The sequence below is a fragment of the Oryzias latipes genome, chromosome 1 (genome assembly GCF_002234675.1).
Source record: "Oryzias latipes chromosome 1, ASM223467v1".
Lineage (NCBI taxonomy): Eukaryota > Metazoa > Chordata > Actinopteri > Beloniformes > Adrianichthyidae > Oryzias > Oryzias latipes.
The window spans coordinates 4,123,044-4,148,692 of NC_019859.2; the positions used below are offsets into that span (position 1 = coordinate 4,123,044).

General features: G+C 41.0%; 2 protein-coding genes across 3 annotated transcripts in view; both read left to right on the top strand.

Moving 5' to 3' along the window:
- Positions 1-177: 177 nt before the first annotated feature.
- On the top strand, positions 178-18,925 carry LOC101175126 (exportin-1). Its single transcript, XM_023954487.1, has 25 exons — positions 178-817; positions 1,409-1,542; positions 1,618-1,719; positions 2,833-2,905; positions 3,091-3,152; positions 3,252-3,296; positions 3,378-3,559; positions 3,960-4,008; positions 4,095-4,214; positions 4,460-4,588; positions 4,703-4,861; positions 5,543-5,725; positions 5,903-6,041; positions 7,012-7,193; positions 7,284-7,440; positions 9,767-9,930; positions 10,010-10,144; positions 10,238-10,421; positions 12,801-12,907; positions 14,369-14,563; positions 14,843-15,011; positions 15,122-15,256; positions 15,363-15,522; positions 17,174-17,270; positions 18,130-18,925. Exons 2-25 carry the CDS (start codon positions 1,417-1,419, stop codon positions 18,274-18,276), a joined length of 3,201 nt encoding a protein of 1,066 aa, XP_023810255.1. The 5' UTR covers positions 178-817; positions 1,409-1,416; the 3' UTR covers positions 18,277-18,925.
- An 893-nt stretch (positions 18,926-19,818) lies between these two features.
- usp34 (ubiquitin specific peptidase 34) overlaps positions 19,819-25,649 on the top strand; it is a 49,121-nt gene continuing 43,290 nt past the window's right edge. For both annotated transcript variants that reach the window (XM_023954496.1, XM_023954503.1), the window contains exon 1: positions 19,819-20,193. In XM_023954496.1, coding sequence (XP_023810264.1) covers positions 20,151-20,193 — 43 coding nt within the window. In that variant the 5' untranslated portion in view covers positions 19,819-20,150. The remainder of the gene's footprint in view (positions 20,194-25,649) is intronic.

Sequence of the window (25,649 nt, forward strand, 5' to 3'; positions counted from 1 at the left end):
GTTATTGTTGGCATTTTTGCTAGAATTGTTGTTGTTTTCCTTGGCCTTCGGTCGGGTCATCTTGAAAGAGGTTGTGCTGGCAACCATGGCAACAGCTCCACCTAATCAAATGACAAGTGTGATGACACGCATGAACGGACCAATCGCGTGTCAGTGGGCGTGCCCTCAGTCCAAATTTTCCGCGGCGCGCCGCGGATCGAAACGCCGAGAATGAATATCCCAGTCTCAACCGGTTTCAGCCGGTCTGCAGTTGGAAGCATGAGCTTAGAGGAAGAGCACCCTTTCACGCCTTGAAACATCTCAGCTGTGCAACAGTGTGCACGAATAGAACCAGAAATAAAACGAGACTCTTTGAATTCGTTGTTATGACCCGGAACAGCGCTGTGACTCCGTGAATCTGTGTTGTTAGCTTAGCTTACCGTTTCATAGCCAGTCGACCTAAGTTCTCATTGACTTTTTATTTAGCATGCTAACCTGCTGTTAGCTTAGTGGGAGTCGGTTAGTGACATTACTCCGAAGGAAACGCTTTTAAAGTGAATGTGGAAACAGAGTTTAACTTCTGTTATTTTTTCTTTACAATTATAACCGGAAGTATCAATTATAAGAAAACGTTAAATTTGCTCTGGCTTATTAGTTGTCATCCGGGGAAGCTAGCATTAGCCTTTAGCTTTCGAATCTGCGGAGTAACGTAAACGCGTACCATGAGATAACGCAGAACAATTTTCCACGTATTTGGAGTTTTTTTTTAAATAATCATTTGATCTTCCGAGTTACATCAGCGACCCAATTCTTTTCACAAGCCCAGAGCACTAACCAGGTAAGTGAAGCCCGAGGACCGTCAACTTACCAAATATGGGCTAAAAATGTCGGTTTGTGTCAGTTACTGCAGTTTTTCTGCCTATCAGACAGACGGGAATGACATTTTGCTCCGGTTTATTCTTACTCTGAGTTTTTTTGATTGAACTGTGGGGATGCACGTTTGCCGCGTAGAGGCGTTCTTATTTATTTATTTATTTTTATTTTTTATCTTGCATGGCTGAAGAAAGTGACTTTACTCCCTGAACTGATCCAGGGACAGTTTAAAAACGGGAGAAACTCTACAAAATAAAACACCATGCCATCCAAACCACCACTTTCTGTTGTACTTTTTAAAGGGACAATTGTAAAGGTTTATGCGGAAATCTAAATTGCTCTTGGAGGGAATGGCTTTTTTTTTTTTTTTTTTTTGCAGATCAGAAAGTTCACATGTTTGACTGCACTCATGGATGCGCTGTTGCAGCATTTTATGCATCATTCCCAAACATAGTGACATTTATCATTCTGTATTGAGAAAAACAAACAAAGTCCATAGTTTTTAAGGTGTTGCATGCATTAGTTTTGGTTGAACCCCTTTATGCCGTCTGTGCAGGGATCTCTATGCCAGCAGAAATGACGATGTTGGCCGATCATCCAGCAAGACAGCTGCTGGACTTCACTCAGAGGTTGGACATCAACCTGCTGGACAACGTTGTCAACTCCATGCACCATGACATCGGATCCCAGGTGGGAACGGTTTCTTCTCTGGTTTTTGATTGTTCCTTTGAAGTACAAAACTGATGTGTGATGTTGTAACCATAGCAACGGGTGGCCCAAGAGGTGCTCACTAACCTGAAGGACCATCCGGATGCTTGGACGAGGGTGGACACCATCTTGGAGTTTTCTCAGAACATGAAAACCAAGGTAAGGCTGGAGGAAACCTGGATCCAGGCTTAAATAAGGTTTCGTTTGTTTGGGAAATGACCGTCAGAATTTTGCAGCACATTGAGTGTTAATTAGATCAGTACTTTTTCTGTTTTGCAACAGTTCTGGACTGCAAGGACCAGATTGTTTTTTTGTTTTTTTTAAATGTTGTGAAAAAAGATGACATCGCAAAAATGATGACATCACAACGGGCAAACCTTCAAAAAAAAAAAAAAGAATGGGGCCAAAATGGCTCATGGAGCTTAAAAATGTATACATTTCATAATCCACAAACAAAAAACACCTGTTGGGGGTATCCAAAGGAAGTCTGAAATTATTATGGGCCGGCTACAGGACCTACAGCATGGTGGCTTTTTTCACAATTTCCGACAAATTTTCGCACCGGCGATTTTTCACGAAGTTTCACCTGCACGCCTCCAGGTGGCGTCTACAACCACCTTTGAAATTTTGTTGACCTCAGGGAGAGGTCGCCATCTTGGAACTTTCCCAAAAAAAAATCACCGGTAGTACCGTCTACAAATTTCAACTCCTCCTAGGGATTTTGATCCATAACGTCATAACTCCTCGTGCATCATTGAATGCAGAAATGCTGGTTTTCAATGTTGTAGATCACATTTAGCGTGGCGAGCTTGCATTGCTCGCTCATTCTGTACTAAAATGTCAAAATTTAATATATGAATCCCTGCCTCAAGCTGAAAGAAAGGATATAATGTTGGTTTGTTGAATATGAACATATTAGTAATGTGGGCGTGGTTAATAAAATAAAACTCTGTTGCTAAGGAAATCCAAAAATTTACTTTTGCTGATTCTTCGAAGAATAACATAGACATCGTCGCTTCAAGGCAACAAAAAAATAAAATTGTTGCTATAGAGATAGAAGCTGCCTTTTTTTTAAATGAATTTGTCACGTGCAGCTTTGACCAGGGCGGCATAGCCAAAAGGAGGGGAGTGTGGGCATTTAGAAGCCGTTTAGCCAAAGAATTTATTGGAATTGTTCTATTAAACTGGTCTCACAGAAAACATGTTTTTTTTTTTTTTAAAGAGGAATATTTGTGTTCAAAGCATTAATTGCCTTTTCTTTTGTCCTGTCAGTACTATGCTCTGCAAATCCTGGAGACGGTCATCAAAACTCGCTGGAAGATTCTTCCCAGAAACCAATGTGAAGGTAAAACTACGGACATAAACCCCACAAGGGTCAATATTTCCGATCTACTTGGTTTCTGTAGTTTTTTTTCTATTTTCATTCTATTCCTTTTGCCTTTTCTTGGGCGGCTTTCAAAAGTTTTTTGTCATAAAACTGTAAATAAACAGTTCTTTTGCACATTCAGACTAAACCCTAAATGCTTTCAGGGATCAAGAAGTACGTCGTCGGGTTAATTATTAAGACTTCTTCAGAGCCTGGAAGCTTGGAGGTGAGCGGACAGTTTTAGGTGGTTCTCCGCCTTGTTTGTGGTGTTTCTCATGTCAGTTCTGCTTCAATCTTTGCTGTTTTTTTTCTCTCAAACTTTCAGACTGAGGGAGTTTACATTTCCAAACTCAACATGATCCTCGTGCAGGTAAGTGTCTATGTGAAGGAACGCTAACGGGAAGCAGGGATGTTGATGTCACAGCGCCTCTTCTGCTTTGAACTGGGTCAGATCCTGAAGCAGGAGTGGCCCAAACACTGGCCCACCTTCATCAGTGACATCGTGGGGGCGAGTCGGACGAGCGAGAGCCTCTGTCAGAACAACATGATCATCCTCAAACTGCTCAGCGAGGAGGTTTTTGACTTCTCCAGTGGCCAGATGACCCAGGTAAAGGCCAAGCACCTGAAAGACAGGTGAGTGAAGGAGGGAAAAATCCTAAAGTGAGGAGTTGGTTTGTTCATTTTTGTGTTACGTCAGTATAAATGAACACTGTCTGTATCTGGTAAACTGTAGATTAAAGGATTGTAACTTGGTTGACTATGGGGTGTGTTTTTTCAGATGCAAACTTTGAACCTTTAGTCGTATTTTGCACAACCTTGAGACTCTTAACTTCCATCTAGATGCTCTGTGATAATAGAAGAGTTATTGGAACTCATTAGACTACGATTTTTCAGTTACAGACAAGGAAATACAAATGAGCCTTTGATAACTTTCAATCAACCCTAACGAATTCAAATGTTTCTTTTAAGCCCAAACTGATGAACTGACTGTAAAACTGTTTCAAAAGCTCCGCCCTCTTCCGTTGTCTTTCAGCATGTGCAACGAGTTCTCCCAGATATTTCAGTTGTGCCAGTTTGTAATGGTAAGACATTTTGGGCGACGTGCTAAACACTCCTGACAAATATTTATCAATTCTCACATGTGGTCTTTTATTTTTTTCATGTCTAGGAAAACTCCCAGAATGCACCTCTGGTCCATGCAACTTTGGAGACTCTTCTCCGCTTTCTGAATTGGATTCCTTTAGGTTACATCTTTGAGACTAAATTGATCAACACGCTGGTCTACAAGGTAAAAAAAAAAAATACTGAGGAAAGTCATCGCTGAATCGTTACAGAATAGAAATGAAAAGTAAAATCAATGTAGGATTTTCTATTGATGCCAAAGTCAACTATTGCTGTCCTTTGAATTTACCTGTATGAACACACAGGTGACAGGATCTGTTCATTATGATCTATCGGGAAAAACTATCATCATATTCTTTTGCTGTGACGCGCATTGATTCCTCTTCACTCACCCGCTCTCCTCTGTTTCAGTTCTTGAATGTTCCCATGTTTCGAAACGTGACGCTGAAATGTCTGACGGAGATCGCCGGCGTGAGCGTTAACCAGTACGAGGAGCAGTTTGTCAGTCTGTTCACCCTCACTATGTGCCAGCTCAAACAGGTGCTCAGACATTTTCAACCTCAAACGCAACGAGAAAGCAATGATTTATCAGCAAAACCTTTTTTGAGTGAGCCAAAGTTATCACGCATGTGTTTTATTTTTATTTTTTTTTAGATGCTGCCGTTGAACACTAACATCAGAATGGCCTACGCAAACGGGAAGGACGACGAACAGAATTTCATCCAAAACCTCAGTTTGTTCCTTTGCACCTTCCTCAAAGAACACGGTCAACTCATCGAGAAAAGACACAACCTGCGCGAAACACTCATGGAGGTAGGCAGAAACCCCAAAGTCCCCCAAAACAAAAGAACGGAACCGTTTTCTGGTCAGGAAGGAAAGGAGTTCGGCTGCTGAACAAACCTGCTGGTTTCAGTCGGCGGCGTTTAGTCTGCCGCCTGTTTTCAAAGAGCCTGTCTATTCAGAAACTTCCTTTTAGGCTCTTTGGTCCATGATTACACCCCTGCACGGATGCACTTTAGGAAATAACGGTACCAGAGGACGGCTTGTGGCTCAGGTTTAGGAAAAGAAACTTTTTTACATTGTGTTCCTGCAGGAGAGGAACAGGGAATGCTGGATGTGGAGTGAGATTAAAAGTAGAAAATGAAAAAGGAAAAATACAAATGACTTAAAAATAAAGACAGTGATCTAAATAAGTGATAGTGCAACACAAATGATGAGCCTTTCTCTGCTTCTTGTAATTAGGACTCACTTGGTGCCAAACTGCTTTTATTATTATGCACCTTACATGTTCAGATCGGGTTTTAATGTTTAAATTTAAACCTACCTTTACAGACACTTCATTCCACATTGTCATTTGAATCTAATGAAGCCACTGAATATTTGAAAACAATTCTTCTTTTAACTTTTGCTCTAAGCTACAGTTTGCAGAGGAATGAGAATCAACGTAGGGTTGTTTTTTTTCCAGCCTCATCTGACCGTTTGTCTCGTCTCCAGGCTCTGCATTACATGCTGCTGGTATCAGAGGTGGAGGAGACGGAGATCTTTAAGATCTGTCTGGAGTACTGGAACCACTTGTCAGCAGAACTCTACAGAGAGAGTCCTTTCTCCACCTCCAGCACCCCACTACTGTCAGACGTGCCCCCACGCCGACACCTGTATCTGGCCGTCCTCTCACAGGTAGCAACACATTCATTTGACCCTTTCTTTGTTTTTCCCCTCCTCCATTTCTGTAGCACTTTTTCTTTTAATCACATTTCTAAGTGTGCTCTTGCCAAGTAAATAAACGTGTAGTTTTTCTTGTAGTTTCCTTTAATAAAGCAAACGGCTTTATTTGTCCCCTGACTGCTGCTGTAGGTCCGCCTGCTGATGGTGAGCCGCATGGCCAAACCAGAGGAGGTGCTGGTGGTGGAGAACGACCAGGGGGAGGTGGTCAGGGAGTTTATGAAGGATACAGACGCCATCAATCTGTACAAGAACATGAGGGAAACACTAGGTACATTTTTTTTAAGACCTTTTCAGAAGAAATGCACCTGCTTTGGGAAACGGGTGCATTTCGTGAGAAATACCACCCCGATCATCTTTTGATCTATTCCGAAATAATTCCCAGTGGTCTTTTAATTAGGATTTTGCAGTTTTTAGCTAAAATAAGCAAAACTGTTCCTGGACAAAGTTTCTGCAGAGCGGCAGGAGTTAATTAGAAATTAACCTCTGAGTTGTGGGCGGGACAGCTGGCACAGAGGAATCCCGCCCCCCTTCCCCTTCTCGCTCCTGAAAGCGTAGAGCAGGGAGCTTTTGGCCCGCCCAGCATGTTTTCTACGCCACAATGAGCGTTTTTTTTAACTGCTCCTGATTCACGACACTGAATAAAGAAAAACTGAGAAATGCACTTTTGAGCTTAAATGTCTTTATTAATGTCCTCCATCAGAAACATGTTAAAAACACCAAAAACTCCATTTGTAATGAGGTTTTATTAAATTATTGAACCACCACTATTTAATATTCTGTGATGTAGGCCTGAACAATAAATCGCAACTTTATCGTTATCGCGATAGCAAGCGGTGCAAAACACACACCGCAAAAGACGGCAAAAACTGCAATAAATGATTCCCTTTAATGTGCTAAAACAATCTTTTGGCAGTTTTAGGTATTTAAAAAATCAAATAAACCCTTTTATGCATTTGACCAATCAGATGGAGCCCTTTTATGTTAGACGCCCCCCCCATGTAGACGAGGGTCATTTGGAGTATAATTCAAGTTATATTGACTCTTATTTAAATTAAACTGTTGCAGTGAGATAGAATTGATGTTTTTGGTTGTTTTGCTATTTGTCCATGTATCGCAAGATATATCGTCAATACTGATCATTAATATCGCACATCGCAGGTTTTCCTCATGTCGTGCAGATCTATAGTGATGGCCGTGTCACGCTAACCATTTTCCTCATCCATCTCTGTGTCGCACAGTTTATTTGACCCATTTGGACTACGCCGACACCGAGCGCATCATGACGGAGAAGCTCCACAACCAGGTGAACGGCACCGAGTGGTCCTGGAAGAACCTCAACATGCTCTGCTGGGCCATCGGCTCCATCAGCGGCGCCATGCACGAGGAGGACGAGAAGAGGTTCCTGGTGACCGTCATCAAGGTGAGCCTCCTGGAGGAGAAATGGAAGCATTTTTCTTGTCTCCTTTTAGAGTTAACTGTTGGAATGTCTTTTGTTGTTGTTTTTGTTCAGGATCTTCTTGGCTTATGCGAGCAGAAAAGAGGCAAAGACAACAAAGCTATCATTGCCTCAAACATCATGTACATCGTGGGCCAATATCCGCGCTTCCTGCGAGCCCACTGGAAGTTCCTGAAGACCGTCGTCAACAAGCTGTTTGAGTTCATGCATGGTGAGTGAAGCAGAGATAACACCTCGTCCTGTCTGTCCATTTTTACTGAAAAAAGTTTTTTGTATGTGTGTGAAGAATTACACTAATTTCCGGACTATACAGCACACCTGATTATAAGCCGCACCCATTACATTTTATAAAGGGTAAACCATTCTGTACATACATAAGTCGCATGTGCCCCTTTGATACATGTGCTGTAGAATGAGGATGTGTATGTGCTGAAACCGCGTGCTGTGTGTGTAAGAAAGTGGGCAGAGCTCGTGCAGCGCAAGAGGGAGCGCTGTCACTCCTATTGCTCTGCTCCAGCTCCTTCCTCCTACACATACTCATTCTACAACACCTATATAGTTAGTTCATTGGATAGATAGTTAGTTGTTACTGTTATTTGTTAAGAAAGAATACTGTGTTGTAATTATTACTTGTACCGGTATCCATTTGCGACGCGCTGGGGGATTTTGTGTTGACACCACAACTCCTTCTGCTTCATCACCGCGGTGATCAAAAATCCCACACCGTCACAGCTCTATTCCAAACAGTGCCTGTGACACGGAAGTAACACAGCAGCAATATGGTAGTAAGAGCACTAACAGGGCTGCTTAAAAAAAACATACCGGTAAAAGTCACTGAGAGAGAAAAAAAAAGTCCTTGAGAGCAGCAGTAACTTATAGGCGTGCGCCTCCTGTGCACTGAAGCCATGGAAGTCTTCCTCCTTGGGGTCGGGATTGGAACAACGTCAGTTATTCTTCGCCACGCTCTCTGTGTCTCCTTCGTTGTCGCTGTCAGTTTTTCACTCTCACCCTGAGGTAAATCCTCTCCTGAGCTTGCGATGTCCTCTCCGTCACGCAGCAGACCGGCTTTTCCAAACCCCTTGGTGATGGTGGATTTTTTCACACTGCTTTTAACTTGAAAGCTGCGTCATCTGCATTTCTTCTTGCATTTTCCATGATGAGTGTCTGTTCGTGCTATTCATTCACAAAGCAGGAATTTACATTAAACTTGCGTCTTCCCCGACACACATATACTGTATTCCTTCTGTCTCACTCTGACCCTGTCTGCTCGAGCGGCCGTTAGAAAAAATGCATAAATTAGCCGCATCATTGAATAAGCCGCAGGGTTGAACGCGTCTGACAAAAGTAACGGCTTATAATCCGGAAATACGGTAGTCAAATGAAGCTGAAATAAAAAGGAACTGGTTGAAGGAGCTTTCCCACATCGACTCCCTTTTACTCCAGTTTTTCTGAATTAAGTGAAGCTCCTGTTTGTGAGAAATGATTCACAGACCAGTGATTCACAGATAGAACCACAGCTTTTACTATTTATTACATGTTTGCTGTTTGTCTTTTTAGCCCATGTATGAGGTCAGAGTCAACAAAACACAACAGATGAAAACGCATAGATTCAGAGCATTTATCACCTTTAACAACGCCGAACTGAAACGTTTTTCTGTCAACTTCCTGATTAACTTCAACAGTAACCAAAACATAAACATCACTTTCTTCCTCATTTTCAAAGCCTGCCTAACTCGACCAGGTTTAAGAGACGACGCTGGACGCTGGACAGCTCCACTCGTTTCACTTCTTTTATTGTCCACCAAGAACAGATGAGAGCTTGATAACCTTAAAATGAACAGAATAGGATTAAACAGATATCAGAAATGTTTATTAAGAGAATACTGAGAATACTCTGAAAGGGCGGGGCCGCGTACAGCGGGGAGACGTGCCTCACCAGCGCCTCCACAGATGGAACCTCGCCGACACAGCAGGCGCTTGTTGCCTCGTAGATATTATTCCCCCAGCAGAAAAAAACACACTAGCAACAACTGGTAAAACATTATTGGCATCAGAAAAAACCTTTTGATGAACATTTAACAGGCGCCTCCCGGCTTCTCCACCATGCTAGCAGACGGACACACGAAGTCACATCATGAGATTTTCACAATGTTCTTAACTTTATACTTATTAGAATTTTTGTACATGTAAAAATTGTTTTTTCAGAACTTATTTCAGTAAAATGAACTCCAGTCTAATTTTTTTCTACTACAAAATACACACTCGATAGTTTAGAGAAGTTTAGAACCTTCCGGTGACACATTTGATTTCTTTAGTGTTTGTACTTATGGTTTTTTTTTTTTTTTTTAACGAGACTCTAGTATGAATCGGTACCCGTTTTTTCAGGAAGAGATTGCAAATATCAGAGTATTCTGACCTCATTGCAGCCATAATGAGAACACAGACGTACCTGATCCTGAGAAGTGAAGCCCAAACTCTATCTGGTCATGTTCGTCTGGTTAAAATTGCACACTAAAAGGTTTTGTTTTGGCATGCAGAGACCCACGACGGCGTGCAGGACATGGCGTGCGACACCTTCATCAAGATCGCCCAGAAATGCCGGCGGCATTTTGTCCAGGTCCAGGTGGGAGAAGTGATGCCCTTCATCGACGAGATCCTGAACAACATCAACACCATCATTTGTGACCTGCAGCCTCAGCAGGTGAGCATCGTCTTCTGCGCTCCTCTGGTGTTTGATCGTCCGTGCTGGGCGGGGTTTCAAGTCCTTTTATTGTCTCCAGGTTCACACGTTTTACGAGGCAGTGGGCTACATGATTGGAGCTCAGACTGACCTGTCGGTTCAAGAGCTGCTGATAGAGAAGTACATGCTGCTGCCCAACCAGGTGTGGGACAGCATCATCCAGCAGGCTACAAAGGTAAGAGAGCCTGACGGATCCCTCCTCGTCTAACCTGTCAGAGTGGAGTTCCATTCCTCTGAAGCTTGTGTTTGTTGTGCAACGCATGTGCAGAACGTGGACATCCTGAAGGATGCAGAGACGGTGCGCCAGCTCGGCAGCATCCTCAAGACAAACGTCAGAGCCTGCAAAGCTGTTGGTCATCCCTTCGTCGCCCAGCTGGGGCGCATCTACCTGGACATGCTCAACGTCTACAAATGTCTGAGTGAAAACATCTCCTCTGCCGTCCAGAGCAACGGTGAGAGCGGTGGTCAAGACCGTCAGACGCGTTGAAACATTACTGCCAAAAAAGTGTAGCTTTACCTTCACGAGCCTTTAAATACTTAGATTAGTGGATGTTTGACGTTATGATGCAGATTGAAGGAGGCGCCGCATAAAAAAGCTGATTCTGGGAGTGATGGAAGGCGGAGAACGTTTACAGGCGTTGCTGTTCACCTCCTCCGTCTTATTCGTGGCTGTATTTAGAGGATCTAACCAAGACTGAACTACGTGAAAAAGAGAAAAGATGCAGAAAGAAGTGAAGTGAAGTTTAGTGGAGATGAGCCAAGAGGGAGCGACCCTTTTCCAAGGAAAAGATTTGCTGGATGATGTGTGACTTATACCCAGGATACAAGAAGATTTTTACTCATTTAAACTGGTGTAGATCTATTTGAAGAAAAGTGAAGAAGCCAAAGCTTTACAGGATTCTTGACGTGTGGAAGAAATGTTTAACCCTTCACTCTGTATGTCATCAAAACATTCACCACGTTCCGTTTCATCCGGGATCGCTGCGGAATTTCAGCATCGCCTTAAACCAGGGTTCGACATCCTGCAGCTCTTTGATCCCTTTGCTGTGGTTTTGTAAAATAACTACTGTTTTCTACGATTTCTGTGGTGCCTTTAAACCGTCGGGATGTGTGAGCGGGCATGAGGAAGGGCGCTGTGTGAACGCACGCTCCCAAGCTCCCCTGTGCTGACGACTCCGGTCGGCAAGCAGTAAACGGAAAAAGTTCGCAAAAATGATTTTTAAAAACAAAACAAAAAAAACTAACAGACTGAATATTGGGTTTAAAAAAAAATCTAAATGTAGACATTTTCTAAGTAAAGTTCTGTGTGACTATCGACCTGCGTCACCGCCACGACCCCCGCCGGCGTGTAATCCCAACAATTTTACTGCCCAGGTAAGACAGTGATAAAGAATTTTGAGAATTTCCTGAAGAAACGGCACCTGGGCAGATTTGTCAGCTTTCAACGACTTTGTCAGTATGATTTATGTGTAAAGAGGAATAAGCAAACAAAGTCTCAAATGTGGCGAGACATCACAGAATAAACACGCCGCTTTTGCCTAAAAACATCCTGATCCAGATGAGAAAATTGTCTGTTGACAAAAATCTATTGGAGAAGCGGATTAACTGCTTGTTAATCACAACATATGTTAGTTTTGTGGTCACTCTGGAAATAATTCTCATGAGAACCCATTAAATGACAGAGGAGACAAATAAACAACAACTATCTCTTCGGGAAACTGATCCAAACGGCTCTTTTGGTGGTAAAAGTTGCCGACTCCTGCCTTGTGCTGATTAAATACAAATTCTTTTTTTTAAATTTAGATAGAATTGGAAGTAAATTCAGACATGAAGGGGATAAATTGTTGAACTAGACAACAGCAAGATGTTCTGCTGCGTGTATAATTTTGATAATTTTTAGAAAACAATTTTTCGAGGTATTTAGTTTTAGTTCTATAAAATGGATTTAGATCAAAGAATTGAAATGCTATGATTTAATAGTTGCAGAATATTATTACTGTCTTTGTTTGACTCATCGATGGGCAAAATGCAAAACGTCCAACCTGCACATCTTTAGATTTAAGTTTTTTCATTAAATTGTGAGAACGAGGATAACTCCACTTTTTAAGTGAACCTGAAAGAAAATCCTGCCATAAAAGTTAGAAGACAAACCTCCTATCAGCAGTGACTGGAATATTTTAAAAATGTTTCTTGTTTCCTAAAAAAAAAAAGGGATATATTTTATATAGTTGGTTTTGTATTTTGGCCATTGCCATGTTAAAAAAAAAAACAAAACATGAACACGGTTCCCTCGCTATAACACAGTTCAACTTTTGCGATCTCTCTGTTATTTCTTTATTTGAGTTTTTCTTTTTTCTTTTTAAACAGAGCATTGCGCTCATTTCTTTGACTGGCTGTAGACTTTGCCAATCAATGTCTTCCGTGTTGCAGATCCTTTAAAGGATACGCCTAGCCAGATCTACCGTACAAATATTTTCAATCGCGATCAGATCCTTTTCATTCTAAAAATCCTGGACCTATTTTTCAATGAAGGTCTGAATTTTAAGAGTTTAAACAAGAGAGAAAATTCTCAAAATGTTAATGTATGTCTGAGAAAAGTCTATAAAATGTGTAGTGAAGAGTTGTACAGCCTGAAAACATCTAGACTTATTGCAAAAATGAAAGCTGACTACTTCACCAGTTAATTTAACAGATAAACGAGGGAACACTGTAGCCTTCGGCCATTCGGTAAATCTTTCTCTTCTTCAGTCCGGTTTCTAAAGTCAGTTTTTCTTTGTTTCTGTGTGCCGGACAGAGTTTTTGACAGACATTTGATCTTTTCTGCCCCGCAGGCGAGATGGTGACGAAGCAGCCGCTGATCAGGAGCATGCGGACGGTGAAGAGGGAGACCCTGAAGCTGATTTCAGGCTGGGTCAGTCGCTCCAATGACCCACAGATGGTGAGCTCATCCTGCCTTCTGCTTTGCCTTTGATGTTTTGGGAAAGTCCTCTATAATGTGCTCAAACTTTAGCGTCGTTCTTGACTGTATGGTTGTTCGGAGTGAGATCACTGTCTGTTCCAGAAACTCGTGAACAAACGATCAGATTCTCCTCCATGTTTGTATTAGACTCCAACTGATGACATCATCAACACGTAATGAGCGTTGACTGTATGAGAACTGGACAGGAAGGACCTGCTAGACGTCTCTAGAGAAACAGCTGTTACTTATTCTATTAGTCAGAATAACCATTCTTGCTCTCTTTCTTTAATATGTTCTTGATAAGTTTTTTCTGATACGTTTAAAACTTATAGCCCGCTTTCTAGTGGTAGGGCTGTGGACTTCCAATGAGCTCACTTCTGATTGGTGTGAGTGGTTTCCATGGAAACAATGACTCAGACCGATTGGGACCAATCACTTCTTTACCGACGACATCTGGCTTTAACATGGCGGCGTCCGTATTGCGAAATGATGGCGCCTGTATTGACGTCGCTCGGTTGGAGTTGGAAGTGAGCCGTTTTATGGGTGACATCAGTTTCAGTTTAGTTTATTTCAAACACAAAACAAATGAGAAAGTCAACACTCAGTGGTTTAAAAGACATAAAAGGAGTGGGTTGAAGAGAAAATCTTGTCTGCTCCCACCCCTTTTTACAAAACCTTATGATGTGCGTATTCAATACGCGTATTACTATTTACAGATAGTTACAAGACATTCACAGTACAATTCTGCATGGCAACTGTGCTAAAGTGACATTTTTTGTTTAAGCGTTTCTGGCCTTATACAGTTCCAATAGTGACTTCTTGTGGTATTTTTTGAATATTTGTAAACTTTTGCTTTGTTTTAAACCTTCATCCAATCCATTCCATAGATCTACACCACAATTAGACACATTTTCTTTTTTGTTGTTCGTATGCACTGCTTTTTGAAATTCAGTTTTTTTCTTAGATTGTAACTCCCGTCTCTGTCTTTGAACATTTGCTGTAAGTTTATTGGAAGTAAGTTGTATCTGGCTTTGTACATGACGAGAGCTGTTTTTCAGTTTCACTAAATCCCATAATTTTAATTAACCCGACATCATGCTCACTCCAGTTCTTATATAGTCAATGTTCACAGGTCAAAGCAGAATTCCTGCAAATTCTTCGGCAAAGTTCCGATATTTTATCTCTAGAAACATCGATGCACAAAACGCGCTGCTGCCTTGCCGTGCCCGTTTCGTTTAAAACCTCTGACCTAGTATTGAGACTGGCCGCCGCTGACCCACGAATTGCGTTTTGGTGTGAACAGCTCAGTATCACAAACTGTTATTTACAAATGGACTTCAGCAACGACAGAGTCTCATTCTAGTGTTTATAAAAAATTAAAAGAAATGCTGTGCTTGTTTCTACACTGAGACTCAGTTGAAACCGTGTCATGTTGAGTAGGTGGCGGAGAACTTCGTGCCGCCGCTTCTGGAGGCCGTGCTCATCGATTACCAAAGGAACGTCCCCGCTGCCAGGGAGCCTGAGGTCCTGAGCACCATGGCAACCATCGTCAACAAGCTGGGAGTACACATCACCGGCGAAATCCCCAAGATCTTTGATGCGGTTTTTGAGTGCACTTTGAACATGATCAACAAGGTACGTCTGCGTCAGACCGGACCAGAGCACCTGGAAAATAATTAGGCTTACTTCAATAAAGTTCATAGTGTCTGTATTATGAACTGACTTCTTAGGTTCTTCTGTTATCAGACACGAGTGTGGTTTTTCACATACCTGGGGGCTCGTCCCGGACGAGCCCCCAGGTATGTGAAAAACCACAACCGTGTCTGATAACAGAAAAACCTAAGAGGTCAAGAATTTGGCTCTTTGAATCTATGTGCGCTCAAACTTCCTCCTCTTTTGTTCCCACATGATCAGGACTTTGAAGAATTCCCGGAGCACAGAACTCATTTCTTCTACCTTCTTCAAGCCGCCACCTCCCAGTGCTTCCCAGCTTTCCTGGCCATTGCTCCAGCACAGTTTAAACTCATTCTGGACTCCATTATCTGGGCTTTTAAGCACACCATGAGGAATGTGGCTGACACAGGTGTGGTGACAGACTGAGAGGCTCTCGGTTATTTATTTTTTTTATCATTTTTTTGGTCAATCAGACGTTCAGATGGTTACAGCTCAAATCTCTACCAATACTTTGCGCAGGTCTGCAGATCCTCTACACACTCCTTCAGAACGTGTCTGCAGAAGAGGCGGCGGCACAGAGCTTCTACCAGACATACTTCTGCGACATCCTGCAGCACATCTTCTCCGTGGTCACCGACACATCTCACACTGCAGGTCAGCAAACACGCCACGGATCTTCTGGCTGCACGATGCTAAAGTTGCTTTTCATTGGAGTTTCTCCCAATCAATTTTGATGTTTTTTTTTTTTTCTGGTATTCAGGTCTAACCATGCACGCCACCATCTTGGCCTACATGTTTAACCTAGTTGAGGAAAACAAAGTCAGCGTGGCTCTGAGCACCACCCATCCCACCAACAACTTACTGCATGTCAGGGAGTACGTCGCCAATCTGCTGAAAATGGCCTTCCCACACTTACAAGAGTAAGTAGACTTAGGACTTCTTATTCCATTTATACTGCAGTTAAAGTCCCACTACCATCATTTTTAGATCTATTTCCAAAGTTGTCTTTTGATAATAATAATGCTGCTAAAGACAGTTTCTGCAGTACAGTAAACCCTTGTTTTTCGCGGGGGTTACGTTCCAAAAAGAACCCGTGATAGGCAAAATCCGTGAAGTAGAAACCTCTATTTTTTTTTTTACAATTATTGAACAATTAAATACTACATTATACATTGAAAAGAAAGAACAAACCATTTTACAGGCTCAAGCATTTGTTTCACAAATAAAAGTACTTTAGAAACGATTAACTTCTGTACTGTACTGTCAAATAATTTTAATCATCAATGTGAACAGAAGGCTTCAAATTGCGGAGATTAGCCCCGCCCACCGCGACCCGAGTAATTGGATTAAACGGGAGAAAATTTAAAATCATTATGAAAAAAATACAAAGTACAATTGGACAAATAGTGACTCAGCTGTATTTCACTGCTCTTCAGACTGAGCCGCTGCATCCTGACTCCGCTCTGCAGTGTTTTCTTCTTTTGAAGCCCGCGGTGCAGCTGTGTTTGTTCGGGAGAAAAACACAGTGATAGACAGTTGTTGTTGTCGCTCTTTTTCTATGGGTTTTAGAGAAACTCCAAATTGCAAGAGAATTTGCACGTACGTAATGTAAATTTGGCAAGCTGATTTACGTACGTGTACATATTAAACTGCAACGTTATTGACGCACAGGTAGAGAAGAAGCGGAGTGAGTTTTTAGCCAATCAGAATGCAGAACACAATGCAGGATGCAAATCCGTGAAGTAGCGAGACCGTGAAAAGTAAACCGTGTTATAGCGAGGGACCACTGTAGTTCATCACATATGTACCTCTGAGTTCTGGGCGGGACCATTGGTGAGAAGCAACCCCCCCCCTCCCATCACCCATCTGTTTACACACGCTCTCCCGCTAGCCTACAGCCCCTAACAACCCCAACCCAGCTTTGGCAGCGCAACCAAAATTGTGCGCAGTATCGGAGCCGTGCAGTTTTGAGCCAGATTCCCGCTCAGATGAGGAAAACGGAGACGTCCATGGATCTAGTCATCTACAAGTGAATGCATCAGAATGGAGCAGAGCTTTGTGGCCCGCCCAGCGCATTTTCTGTCACACAAATATTTTTTTGTCTTCTTCCCAACAATTTGAATAATGAAATACTCAGAAATGCCACCTTGAGCTTAGTTTTCCTAATAAATTTCTGAGGTTTTAGATGCTTTTCATGTTTATTTTTAAACTGGAACTAGTCTGAATCAAAATGAGTTTAGATACTAACCTTGAGCACCTTAGCTAATTTAGCTCCAGTGTTTACATTCTTTTGACTTCAGTGACTCTTTAACTTTTTAATGCATCAATGCAATTCTGCGGATTATGAAGCAGAGAAAAGCAGCGTTGCGCTGATATGCAACACTTTGTTAGCAATATTGGTGCAAAGCTGATATGAAGCCGCTTTTCTACGCGGCAGTCAGCTGATTCACGTTGAAGAGTTACGGCTTGTCAAAGAGCGATTGTTACATAGGTGTCACCCTGGCGACAACACCGGCCGAGCAGAGCAGTGGGCTTCCTGGAACAAACGTCTGCTTTTCTCTTGTCTTTCAGCGCCCAGGTGAAAGTCTTTGTCACGGGCCTGTCCAGCCTAAACCAGGACATCCCAGCCTTTAAGGAGCACCTGAGGGACTTCCTCGTGCAGATCAAGGTGAGTGACCACAGGTCCTGAAACCCGATCCAGCCCCCTGGATGAGGCAGTCTTGTGTGCGACGTACAGAGTTTTAGTAGAACAGTCATTGGGATTGGAAGCTGAAGACCCAGACACGTTGCACGGCTCACCGTTAGGTATGGGTGCCGTTTGGACTTGATCTTATCCGGCACCAAGCCAGTACCATTGAAACGGTTCTGGTGCCTAAAGGTGCACAAACCTGGGCTTCAGAAATGAAAAAAAAAAACACTATTGTTTCCATAAACGTTGAAGGATGACCAAACGGCATGAAACGGAGTGAAAAGAGAGCGCTTGAATGTGCCTAAGATGATTTATTTCCTTCTTTCTTTGGTCTGCGCCGCATCTCCGTTTTCACACACCCTTTAGTCAACTTGCATTTCACCGCTCATCGCCACGACAACTATTTTTTAAATTTTTTTAAGCGTTGTAAACACCACTCTAATCCATCGTGTCGCCAAGTCTGTTGCTGTGAAGTACAGCCAAGCTTTTTCTCGCTTTGCCTGACTGAAGCTCCGCCCCAAATAAAAGTGTTGCGCAGATCCAAAGTGAAGCACAGAAATCCGCCTTTTTTATGGTACAGATAGTACGGCGTTAGCTATACAAATTTGGCACAATTTCGGTACTCATCCCTATTCATCCCAAACTTGAATGCTGATGATCTGACAAAGAAAGCTTTTATTTTAATCTGCAAAGGGAAAAAATCTACAGCCTTTGAGATGATGTGGAAGCCGAGCGCTGACGCCTTTCCCTCTGTGTGGGAGTGGAGTCTGCTGAATCTCCGGGTTTTTTAAACTCGACGTGAGCGCTGCTAAAACTCTCTCCCTGTGTGGTCCTGCAGGAGTTTGCCGGTGAGGACACAACAGATCTCTTCCTTGAAGAGAGAGAAGCAGTTCTTCGCCAAGCCCAGGAGGAGAAACACAAGCTCCAGTTGTCTGTTCCCGGCATCCTCAACCCCCACGAGCTGCCGGAGGAGATGTGTGACTAAAACAGGCGCAGCCGGCAAAGAACGACGCAACGTCACCTCCCGCCATTTGCTTTTACCGATCCCCCTCCACTAGATTTAAACGTGTGCCATTGTGGGTGATGGCGAAGAGGAGTTTGGGTTACTGGACAGTTTCAAAAAAACTTTGACCAAATAAATGTTGATATGTACATGAGGATCAGCCCATCCCATTTTCCCTTAAATGGAGTTTTTGTTTGTTTTATCTTATTTTACACGAAACTTTGAGTAAATGTTTTTTTTTCAAAGTCTTGTCGTTTCTTTTGCTGTTAAAGCTTCATGTCCGTCTTGTTATTTCACATGTGCGTAAAGATCGAAGAATAAAAAGGTTATTTTTTAATCCCTCCTTGCTCAGTTTATCTCCTCTTCCACGTGTTAATATGTAAATTAAAATCCTGAACGTTTGCTCTGGTTTCAGAGGTGCCAAGTTGACTGTACAGAATGAATGTGATGCTTTAGGATGACAGATTTGTACTACCTTGATTTTTCTGTCTGGTTGTTTTTTCACCTTCTTTTGCTCTGAATTTGTCAGTTGGCTTGTTTTACTTTTGGTTGAAAAGGAAAGTTGTGTGCAAAGTATTCTGACTGTAAAGCTGAGTATTCTGACTATAAAAGTGGCTATTTTTACAAAGAACGGCTTCACTGTTATTTGTTGCAGATAACACCAAGTATAAATTTTGCATAATTTAAACATGTGCATGTTCATTCACACAAAGGAGTTTGGTTCTTGCTGAGTCCTTTACAATATTTGATCATATTTTTACTTTAAGTTTATTTTCAAAAATCTCAATGTAAGTCAAAAAAGAAAATAAAACCAGACAAACAAGCATGGCGTTTATCCCCTCCCTTATTTCAAAGTAATGAGAAATCCCAAATAAAAGTGAAAGTTTGTCATTGATTGTGATATTTAAATAATTGAATTGAGAAAATAATGTGAAAAACTGATTTTGCCACTTAAGCTTCTATCGTCAGATGATTGCACAACTTGAGTTTATTATTTTTGATGCATCATTGAGTACAATTAATCTGGTTTCATAAAATTATTTTTCCCATCCCTGGGATAAACCGGCAAATTCCAGAGTGTATCCCACTTTCGACCTTCAGTGTAATCCCCAGCAACCCTGTGACTCCATTTGGGACAAATTGGGTAAATAAAATGATAGTTTTTCCCCTACAAATCCAGCATTTTGAGTAATAAACTTTATCATTACTTGTGCCTGACCATTCAGTTAAATATGGAATGCTATTTATAATTTTTGAAAAAAATAATGGATTTGATGCATCTCTTTGGATTTCCATTACAAAATTTATCACGTTTATTTTAAAAGTACTTCTTCAGTTCTCAATGTGGTAGGTCAGATATGGTATATCGGTGAGTTATATGGTATAATTAAACAATACGAAGTAAAATAATTACATATTTATTTACTTTTTTACTTGTTTGCCCTTGAACTGAGAAAATGTGCTCAATGCAAGTTATCGCGAGACTACGAAAGAAGCCGAACAACCGAAGGGCAGAATAGAAAAACTTCCGAATCTCGCGCATGCTAAACGACCCCCCTCCCTTCCCCTTTCAACATGGCTGCTCTGTCTACTCTCTCAAGTAGCGTTCAGATTGTTGACTGACTCGACTTGTACCTTTCAGTGCCTCTTAATTTTGGTGTAAATTAATTTAGCTTGGATGCAAATCACGATCTCCAGCTTCCTGTTTTCCAAGATTTCAGTTGGTGGATTAACCTTCGGCAGTCTCTCCCTCCTAAGGGCCCTTTTCATCCCCCAAAAACAACCAACTGCCAGCCAAACACTTTCCAGTACAATGGTTTGAGGAGGTGCTCACACGGTTTTTCGGTTCATGAACAATGTGCGAGAACTGCGCTGAGCTGGTGGAGGTTTTAAATGAAAGTAAGTAAAAAAACATTGTATTTTTTTTTTTATCGGGACGATGCTCATGCTGTAGCTGCTTAGCATCACTGCTTGATGATGGAAGCATGATAGCTTGGGGCTAGCTAAATATAACTTTGACTTAATTTTTAAAATCCTTTTTCTGGCATAAAAATGGAGGTGAACTCTCATCTTCTTGCACATGCATTTTGTGACAGTTACGATTTGACGTTGAGGCAGATATCTGATTCCAAGTGTTGATGCCATTCTCCCAAATTTCCAATTAGTTTTTTGGGGCCTGTCTGTCAAACAGCACAGCAAAATAGCATCCATATGGACCGAACAGTTCACGAGTTTTGTGTGTGACATTGCTGTCATCGGTTAAAATACTGTAGCCTCGTTTGATAATGCAAACCCCATAGGTTCCGGTGACTGTTTTTAGACGTTACGTGCACATATTTGGAAGTAAACGAGCTAAGTCAGCTAGCCGAGCTAGCAAGCAAGCAGGCTGACTTTGTTTGATGTGTTTGTCAGGTCAGTCTGCTAGCTGTCCATTCCGCTACCACCCTTTGTTTTGCAGATGCCCTCGTTCCTCCCTAAAATTATCCGTTAAATCTTCATAGATCTTTCATAACACCTTTTTGTGCGTGCCTTTTAAAGCGTAATGTAAACGAACATACGGGTTATTTTGGCTAGTTTGCAAACGTTACTTAAGCTAGCCTTTACGAAGCTACTAGCCCAGAAAATTAATGGCTGCAATGAAGCGTATATTTTATCACATCGTCGATTCAGTTTTTTTTTTTACCCAAGTTTCAACCTGACCAATGTTATAATTTAGACCTAATTGCCCGGGGGGAAAAATCCCGTTAATGCACTAAGCTAACGTCAACCAGTTATCGTTCTTGTCTTTATTGCTAAAACTTAGCTATGCATCAGTCAAGCCGCACTGCTGGCCCGTCCTTCATGTACTCTAACTTGTCCCGAAAGGAGCAAAAATAATTGATTTTAAGCCAGCGTGGTGTCCTTAAATGATGCATAGCTGTGCCCGTGAAGTGGTTGACACTTTTGGGGGAGCTTGTGTTTGTTTGAGCCCAGCTTGTGTTGGGTGAACGGAGGCAATGATTTCTAAAGCTGCATCCAACCAAACTTTGTTTTGGCAGAAATTCAACTTGTCAGGTTTTGATATGAGTCAAAGAGATGCCTTTGGATCAGGTGCTTCAAATTGTTATGTTTTGACGACATTCTAATCGAGTTTTTTTAACTCCAGAATCTGTAGGAGTTTGCATGTGTTACCATCTTAACTACCAATCCCTGGTTAATTCGGTTCATCTCTTCAACACAATGTGTCGGATCTGAGCTCACTTATCTCAAATATGCGAGATAATCCCAGTTTTTGCTGTATCACAAAATGCACAGCATGTAGCAATCCTGAGAACTCACTGAAATGATGTTACTTTCATTCAAATATGCAGCTGGGCTGCAAAACAGACACTGTACCGTTCTCTTTCAAATACAATCACTTTGTGTTTGAAAAGTTGCATGAAGTTCAGAGTGTAAAACTTCAAGCTTCTTTCTGGTTCTACAAAATGTCAAACTTGTGCCCGAGTGTTAAAAATAAACACAACACAGCAAAAACACGAGACAAAAGAGAAACTTATTATTTTAATTCTGAGCTAGTGGGATGTTATTGTAGCCCATTATTGGATGTTAAAGACCCACTCCAATGTGTTTAGAACATGTTCTTGTGCCGTTTTTCGGAAGATGGAGTACATAGATAAAGAAAACTAAGCTTAAAAATGCATTTCAGAGTATTTCTTCATTTGAATCATTGTGAATCAGGAGCAGCTTACGCTGGGCCTCTGCTCCATTCTGATGCATCCTCTTGTAAACGTCTTTGTTTTCCTGGAATCTGGATAAAAACTGCACGGCTATAAAGCTCCAACATTGCTCACCATTGTTGTTGCACCTGTAATGTTAGGTTGGGGTGTGAGGGGCTTTAAGCTGGCGGGGGAGCATGTTAGGAGGAAACTCTCAGATATGGGTGACGGGGAGGTGGGGTGGGCTTACCCTGAGACAGACAGATCATAAGATGATTGAAGTGGGTCTTGTACAGCAAAGAGAAAACAATTTCAAATTAATTTTCGTATTAATAATCACAGGATTTGAAAAGGAAATTCTAAAAAAATGAAGATATTGAAGTTTAATCATTATTTCCAATGTTTGTTTGGCTAAACAACTTTAATTTCATAATCTCAATTCCCAAATCTTTACATTATTATGACTGAAATTTGTAGCTAATCAACCTTTTTGGACTTTTTTATAGTTGGAAAACAAAAATACCTCCAGATGGCTTTAAAACTAACATGTATATGTTTTCATTGAACATTTTGACTAATGGTCAATTCTATTATCAAATAGTTTGGTTTCTTAGTGCCGCTTTGCAAAATGCTCACTCCTATTTCTTCCTGTTAAAAATGTATTTAGCCGGAAACTTTGATCTTTTCTCCAAACCAAAGGCTGACGGTTGTGTTACTCAACCCACTAGTTTAGAGCCTTAAGCTGTTTCTGTTACTTTCAACATTTCTTAGTTAGCTATTTGGTTGTGAGGGGTTTCAGTTTACCAACCAGTTTTGTCTGTACCTATTTTTGTAAGAAAGAAAGAACCTGCATTAAAAAGAGGAAATTACTTTTCTTTTTTTAATATAAAGACTGTCTCTTAACATGTTCAAACTTTACATGCACAATGTCTTGCTTTTCTTTCCAGCATGTTTTGTGTAAACACCAGGAATGTGTCTCAATAGGGGTTTGTTGCGTCAGGAAAACCCTCCAGAACCTCACGAGTCACTGTGCGTTTGTTTGTTTGTTTGTTTGTTTGTTTGTTTGTTTGTTTGTTTGTTTGTTTGTTTGTAATTGAATGATCCTTTAAAAGATGTGGCAAGTTGAAAGGTCACCACGACTTGGTAAAGAAATTAAAAGTATCCTGGAGGATTATACATTACGCACAAAAGTAGAATTGTTAAAAGTTTATAAAAACAGTGACAAGTGTTAAAGGATTCCAAAGTAAGCTTGTTTTATTGAAATGACTGCTAGTAACAGATGACTTTACCACAAAGAGAGCAGGAAAACTTCTCAGTAATTTGGGTCGTAGCTTCGGCGTCTAAATCTGCCGGTTATTTACACGCCTGCTGATCGTCTGCTGAGATGCTTCCCTCCTCCAGAACATTGGTCCTAAGATATCGAGCATTTGGACACGTTTGTTTTGAACGTTAATTAAAAGCTTAAATAGGATCAGGTTTAAGCTGCTCTATGACTCATTTGAAACTTGAGGCTCAAAGCAGAAGTTCCCCAGCTTTTTGTGAGGAGGGTTTTTCTTTTTTTTTCTCAGAGGGTAAAATTATGGGAATTAACTCGGATCCGTCTAATCCTTTGACTTTAATGATGGGTCATATTTAAGGAAATCCGTGTAATGAAGCCATGTAGCACAGCTTCTTTTTCAAAACAGAAGAACTTTTTACCTCAGGAATATCAGGAGTGAAGTTGGGGGATAAAAATCCTTTGGTCCTTTTTGTACCGCAGTTTTTGTTGTTCAACATGTTTTCCTGAGGAGTTGCCTGGAATGAGAAGCCATGGAGAAGCTAACGCTGAAGCTGACGCTATGCACAGATCAAAGATGACTCCATTTGAACTCTGAATAATTCTCCATGCTCCAACTACACGCTTCATGTTTCCTGTTGTTTTTACTGGGCTTGGAGGAGTGCTTTTGAACTTCAGGCTCCAAACCTATACCATAACTGTGGAGGGGTTGGTTTGGGAGGGGGTCCATACCAGAGTTTTGTCAGCTGCCAATGACTGACAAGTCCTTGTGCTGTGCCTGGAGGTGACCTTTCACCTCAGAACTGCAGAAGCAGCATGTGTTTGTGCACAAAGGCAGAGAAGATGCATTTCAATGGAACTTGGATTTAGCTGGTTTTCAGTAGTGAGGCTAATCCAGCGCTGTATATTTCAAGGTAATCATTACAGAAAAATAGTGCACTAGAAGTCTGCGTGTTATGAACAGATCACAACACATTTTATTGCTGTACACGCCGCAGAATACGGCTCTAGTTGCAGGATTATTTTGAATGAGAATGTTATTGCATTGAGACGTCCGTCGAAAGTGTGCGCTTTGGTAAAAGGTGAATTAAACCAACTATAATCCCCCAAAAACAACTAAAACGGATAAATGGATTTAATGCTTAAAATCTACTCATGAATACTCATCATCAAGGAAGTCATTTTTAAGAATTTTTAATTGAGAAATGAATCACAGGATCAACAATGTTCAACAAATTTTGGACATTAAACTACAGCCACCAAACTTTCTGAGCTGACTGATTATCATCACCTATTTTTACTAGTTAATAGGTAACTATGTTTTTCTAGTTATGCTATTTTAACTTGATTAAGTTATTTCACAGAAACGCACTGTTTAAGTGTTAAATGTTTAAAAGACGGTCAATAAAACAAAATCTGAAATGGATTCATTTTTGAAAAATGTCTTAAGGTATCGGATCAGAACTCCGTATCGGCAGATTCTGAAAATCAGAATTAAATCATTTCTGCTCACAGGAAGTCTGAAACTGATAACCCAGCAGCCTTGAGTTGCCGGTTCTTTGTTGGGATTGAAGCGATCTTGTGTCGGAGCGTTGGGATCATGAATCATCTCGGAGCAGAAGAGGACGGCAGCTTTACTGTAACTTTTCTGTATGGATTTAGTAAATGTTCTGAATATTTACAGCAGTTTTAAGGCTTTCTATCTTCCTAAATGACTTTTTTTTTCTTTTCTTTTTTTTTTTAAACAGTATAGATAGTTGCACGTCCACCTTTTATGCTAACGTCATAGTTAACCTGCATTTGAGCCTTAGTGTTGGATTCGACTTTCAGGAGGTATGGATGGCAGATATTAGTGAGTGAAACATTTTAACATGAAGAAATTCTCTTTAAATGCAGTGAAATTTACACCATTAAACTCCTCGTATGATTAATTCCTCATGATTAAATACATTTCACCTAAACATCTAAAAATTAGTTTTCACTTCTCAAAATGCAGTTACATTTCAGCACAAGTTCCAAGCCTTTATATTCAATTTTCTTTTTTTTGTGTCTTTTTAGATAAAAAAATCAATTATTTGTTTGAAATATTTTGAAAGGGTCTTTTTCTTTTACCTGTAAAGTTTAAACCTTTTAAAACTTTATTAACTAAAGATAAATAAAATGTGGCATGGTCTGATTCATTTATCACTGGGCAAACATCATAAAATTTAAAAAAAATATTTTAAAAAAGCACAAAAATCAGGTCTAACACACAAAATAGGGCTTTTAGTCCCCCAAATAACCACTAAAGGATAACAAAGCATCATATTTGGTCTTCCTTTTTGACAGGGACATGATGTTTAGATTTCCTTTTTGATCCAATATATTATTATTATTATTTCTGG

What these genes read in the sequence shown, in the direction of transcription:
- LOC101175126 (XM_023954487.1), top strand. Translation starts at nt 1,417, where the DNA reads ATGCCAGCAGAAATGACGATGTTGGCCGATCATCCAGCAAGACAGCTG. An exon ending in ATCTGGCCGTCCTCTCACAG is followed by an intron (nt 5,726 to 5,902) that starts GTAGCAACACAT and finishes CTGCTGCTGTAG; the next exon opens with GTCCGCCTGCTGATGGTGAG. An exon ending in GCTGTTTGAGTTCATGCATG is followed by an intron (nt 7,441 to 9,766) that starts GTGAGTGAAGCA and finishes TTTGGCATGCAG; the next exon opens with AGACCCACGACGGCGTGCAG.